The 5360-nt window shown below is 39.2% G+C and overlaps 1 protein-coding gene across 1 annotated transcript; it reads left to right on the top strand.

Annotated features, from left to right (window-relative positions):
- Positions 1-3785: 3785 nt before the first annotated feature.
- On the top strand, positions 3786-5043 carry LOC145800616 (uncharacterized). Its single transcript, XM_082890329.1, has 2 exons — positions 3786-4032; positions 4637-5043. The coding sequence occupies exons 1-2, from the start codon at positions 3786-3788 to the stop codon at positions 5041-5043; spliced, it is 654 nt and encodes a 217-aa protein (XP_082746455.1).
- The last annotated feature ends 317 nt before the right edge of the window (positions 5044-5360 follow it).

The raw sequence follows: 5360 nt of genomic DNA, 5'->3' as shown, positions 1-5360 counted from the left end.
GTGTATGCCAGGTTAAGGGTGTTTATATGGATTTATTTTATGGTTGTAATCACACTCATGGTTATATGAAATTAAAATAAATTAGAAACCCATAGATAAATTCCTTATACTCCACCGTGACTCCATGGATTGTTGTTTTATTTGAGTGATGGTGAGAAAGAGTGTATAAAAAAGTGAGGATTATGAGAGTTGTTTAATGCCTTATGCCCGGCATTGTTATATTTGTCTCATGATGTTGATGAGATGTTATTTATATTGTTGCCTCGTTCTCATGAGTAGACGAGTGCTTTGATTTACGCGCGTACGTATATGCTAACCATTCGGGGAGTGTGAGTCAAACTCGGGACGATATCCCCGTGCAAGTTTGGCTTCGGAGCGGTGTTAGATATACGGGAGGCACATGGGATATATGTGTGGGCTAGAAGTGGAGGGCCGAAGTGGTGGAGTTAAGGAACGAAGAATTTAATTATGAGTTTATTGATATAGTGTGAATTGTATTGATTTGTACATGTTGATAAATAATAAACGATTTCGATAAATTATGAGATTTGAGCAGAGGCATGCATACGTGATTTTGGACAACTTTTGTGTTGTAGCTTTTTATTAAAAAGATCGATTAGAACTTATAATCGGATGACCTTGGTTATTGTCGGTTTGATTCATTTTGATAATGCAGATTTTATAGGCTGTTTTAACCCACGAAACGAGCTCATTTTTATTGGTGTCGCGTAAATTGAAGTAAAACATTATTCTGCGCACTTTTCATGTTTTGAACGTTTCCGAAAGAAAAATCACCTTAGGGAAGTTTTTGTTGATCTTTAGCTTCAGATTTTTCGATTGAATTCCATCTAGGTTTTTCTATCAAGTTTGTCTCTCAACCTGTTCAGTTTCTGTTAAATTTGTTTGCGTTGTCTTTTTGGAAATTTAATTTTGTACAACTTTTGTTCTTCGAGTCTTGGTCAATTTGAATTATTTAAGCATGAAACGGTGCATTTTTATACTTCTTTAGCAAATTACTTATGATTAAATTATACTAACTTTGTTTTGCAGGATGGTGGGTCTTACTAACTTTTTATGCAGGGCTAACCCACCATATTTTTAATTATATTTTGTTTATTTATAATCAATTTATATTTAGTTGTGTACGGGCAATAAACTAAATGCCACCGTATCTCGGGAAACTACCCATTCGTCTCAGTGCGGTTGGAACTACTTGTCTTGTCCCGTAACAAGAATTAAATATATTTTTGTTTGTGTCTGATGGACACATGGGTGTCAATTCTTGTACTCATACCAGTATACCTGTTTACTGACCCGTTTTGTCTCTTGGCAACTCGGGTGCGTTCTGTTTGAGCGCAGCCGAGCTTCCTTTGCAGGATTAGTTGAGGCTATGGTGGTGACGTGGAATTACTTTAGTTGTTGGACTTGTCATTTGGATTTCTTTTGTTTTCTTGAGCTTAGGGTTGATATTAGTTTATGCATTTATTATTTTTTTTATGACTTTAGTATTGGAATAATTTGGCATGGTTTGTAACCGTACTTTATTTAAGATTGTTTTGACTATTTATTGTTACCTTGATGTTGAGGTATTGGTTAGTTATGAATTTATGGTGAATGGTTTGGTTTGCGTTTAGTTTTTGTGTTTCACCCCTAGGATTTGGATAATGGAATATTGATTGGGGTTAGTCCTAATATAATATTTAATTGTCCGAATTTTGGGGCGTGACAGTTTGGTATCAAAGCTCTAGATTAACCTAGACTTGTGAGAGTTTAGGTGATCCTCGGATTGTGGAAACAAGGGTTAGCTGGTTTAGTTTGGTGGTTGAGTTTATTCTAAGTAGTTATGAATGAATTATTTTTGTGTGTTTAACTTGAAGGTGATGGCTAGAAGGTATCTTTAATCTTTTTCAAGAACCCATTAGAATACTTTTTGATATTAGTGCCTCTCATTCTTTTATATCTAGACAGTTTGTCTACTTCCTTATCTAGACCTATTCGTGTGGAGACCCCTTTAGGAGGGGCACTTACTTTTTATGAGATGTGTAAAGATTTTGAGATTGAGTTTACGGGTTGAGTCTTTTATGCGGACCTAATTGTCTTTGGGTTTAAGGGGTTTACAATTATTTTAGGTATGGATTGGCAACGAAAACACTTTGTGACTCTAGATTGTACTGGAAGGACTGTAAATATAGATATTCCCGGTATGCCACGGCTTACCCATACTTCTAGCGATGGAGAAGAGTCGGTGATGACGAGTTTTTTTGTGCTCGGTAGAAATCCCTAAGCAAGATATTAGTGAGGTAGATGTGGTACGTGAGTTTGAGGATGTATTTCAGGACATACTAGGACCTCCACCTCGACGGGTAGTAGAATTTCGCATTAACTTAGTGCCGGGAACTGCATCAATTTCTAAGGCGGCATACAGAATGGCGCCTAAAGAGCTTGTGGAAATGAAGAAGTAGCTGGAAAAGATGCTTCAGAAAGGGTTCATTCGTTCAAGTAACTCCCCGTGGGGAGCACCTATGATCTTTGTCTCCAAGAAAGATGGCACTCTCCGCATGTGCATAGATTACAGAGAACTGAACAAGGTGACTATCAAGAACAAGTATCCGCTACCTAGAATTGATGACTTGTTTGATCAGTTGAAGGGGGCAGCCATTTTCTCTCAGTTTGATCTCAGAACGGGTTACCATCAGATGGGTGTGTCAAAGGAAAGTATACCACTTACTGCTTTTCGGACCCGGTGTGGGTTGTACGAATTTCCTGTAATGCCTTTTGGTTTGACCAATGCTCCTGCCTATTTCATGGACTTGATGAACAGAATTTTTCAACCGTATCTAGATAAGTTTGTGATTATCTTCATAAATGATATCCTGGTGTTTTCTAAGAATAAGGAGGAACACAGATAACACTTGAAAGTTGTGTTGCAAACGTTGAGGGATCAGCAGCTATACGCTAAGTTCAGTAAGTGTCACTTTTGGGAAAAAGAAGTTCGATTTTTGGGTCATTTTGTATCCAATCAAGGGATAGCAGTAGATCTTGAGAAAGTTGTTGCGGTCAAAGAATGGAAGCAGCCCACGAACCCTACAGAGGTGAGAAGTTTTTTAGGACTAGCCGGTTATTATAGAAGATTTATAGAGAAGTTTTCCACTATTGCAGTACCCATGACCAAGTTGACCCGCAAGAATGTGAAGTTCGTATGGACAGATGACTGTGAGAAAGCTTTCCAGGAGTTAAAGTAGCAGTTGACTGCAGCACTGGTGTTAACTATACCGATACAAGAGGAAAAGTTAGTAGTGTTTACTGATGCCAGTGGAACTGGGTTGGGATGTGCGTTGATGCAACATCAGAAGGTTGTATCTTATGCTTTTCGACAATTAAAACCTCATGAGAGACGATACCCTACTCATGACTTAGAGTTGGCAGCAGTTGTTTTTGCGTTGAAAGTGTGGCAACACTACTTGTTTGGGGAACACTTTGAGTTGTACACAGATCACAAGAGCCTCAAATATCTCTTTTCTCAAAAAGAGTTGAACAAGAGGCAACAGAGGTGGGTTGAATTCATCAGTAGTTATGATTTCGAGATCCTTTATCACCCGGGGAAAGGAAATGTAGTCACTGATGCACTTAGTCGACAACATGGGAGTATAGCTTCTGTGATGATTTAGGAATGGAAGTCCTTAGAGTTAATTTCGACGCATGATGTTCAACCAATAGAGTGTGCTGAGAAGGCATACATTGGCAGTTTGACCGTGCAGCCGGCGTTACTGGGTAAAGTTCGTCAGATGCAGAATTTAGATGGGTTTCTCGTCAGCAAGCTCGATGACCTTGTAGTGGATTTGATCGATGATTGTTCTACTGATTGGTCTATGGACTCAGATGGGGGATTGCGATTTAGGGGCAGGTTATGTGTATCTAACATTGTTAAATTAAGGAAAGAGATTATGGATGATGCCCATAGGTCTCGATATACGATTCACCCTGGTGGGACTAAGATGTATTATGACCTAAAGATGACGTTTTGGTGGGAAGGTATGAAGAAAGACGCAGGAGAGTATGTTTCTCGATGTTATGTGTGCCAACAGGTTAAGGCAAAACACCAACGACCGTTTGGACTTTTGCAGCCTCTTGAGATTCTACTTGGAAATGGGAGTGCATTTCTATGGACTTCATGGATGGATTGTCGCGGTCTAAGCGAGGTAATGAATCTATTTGGGTGATAGTGGATAGACTCACCAAGTCTGCTCATTTTATTCCTATTAGTGTTCACCGAACTGCAGATAAACTAGCTAGGCAGAGGTGGTGCGACTTCATGGCGCACCAATTTCTATAGTTTCGGATCGTGATCCGTTGTTTGTGGCGGAGTTTTGGGAGAGTTTTTAGCATGCTTTGAGTGCTAGGTTAGACTTGAGTATGGCTTACCATCCTCAGACAGATGGGCAAACTGAGCGGGTAAATCAGATCTTGGAAGATATGTTGAGAGCTTGTGTTCTCGATCTTGGTGGTAGTTGGGAAGAACACTTGCTATTGGTGGAGTTTGCTTATAATAATAGCTATCACTCCAGTATCGACATGGCCCCTTTTGAGGCTTTGTATGGGAGGCCATGTCGATCACCTGCTTGTTAGATGGAGGTAGGTGATGCGCCATTGTTGGGGCCAAAGTTAGTGAGTGAGACCACGGAGAAGGTAAACATTATTCGAGAACATATTAAGACTGCAAAATGCCGTCAAAAGAGTTATGTTGATAGAAAACGTAAGGGAGTTGAGTTGAAGGTTGGAGATTTTGTGTTTTTGAAGGTCTCGCCGATGAATAGTATCATGCGGTTTAGAAAGAATGAAAAGTTGGCACTTAGATTTATGGAACCATATGAGATCACTGAGAGGATTAGTAATGTGGCTTACAAATTAGCTCTACCACCTACTTTATCTATGATTCACAACGTGTTCCACGTATCCTTATTGCAGAAGTGTGTGCAAGACCCTTCCGAAGTAGTATCACCAGAAGTGTTGGAGATTAGTGACGATCTAATGTATGTGGTGTGACCAATTATTATTCTAGACTGAGAGGTAAAGCAGTGGCGGCGCAAGAAAGTGAACTTGGTAAAAGTGCAATGGAGCGAGGATGAGAACGATATTACCTAGGAGTTAGAAGACAAAGTTCGGCGTATGCACCAAGAACTTTTTGTTTAGTACTCTTTTCTATCGAATCTCGGGACGAGATTCTTTTGAGGTGTGTATATTGTAGCGATCCTAATTTTCTTAAGTCATTATTTTATTATTATTATGGTTATTATTATCTTATTTTATTGTTGGCTTTATTAATTGGGGGGTTACATGAGATTTAATGTGATATTTAATGG

This window comes from Camellia sinensis, chromosome 10 (genome assembly GCF_055761805.1).
Source record: "Camellia sinensis isolate YWXY chromosome 10, ASM5576180v1, whole genome shotgun sequence".
Lineage (NCBI taxonomy): Eukaryota > Viridiplantae > Streptophyta > Magnoliopsida > Ericales > Theaceae > Camellia > Camellia sinensis.
The sequence above is the reverse complement of the archived record's forward strand: the minus strand, read 5'-3'. Positions and strand labels throughout refer to the sequence as shown.

What these genes read in the sequence shown, in the direction of transcription:
- LOC145800616 (XM_082890329.1), top strand. Translation starts at nt 3,786, where the DNA reads ATGCAGAATTTAGATGGGTTTCTCGTCAGCAAGCTCGATGACCTTGTA. An exon ending in GATGACGTTTTGGTGGGAAG is followed by an intron (nt 4,033 to 4,636) that starts GTATGAAGAAAG and finishes AGATGGAGGTAG; the next exon opens with GTGATGCGCCATTGTTGGGG.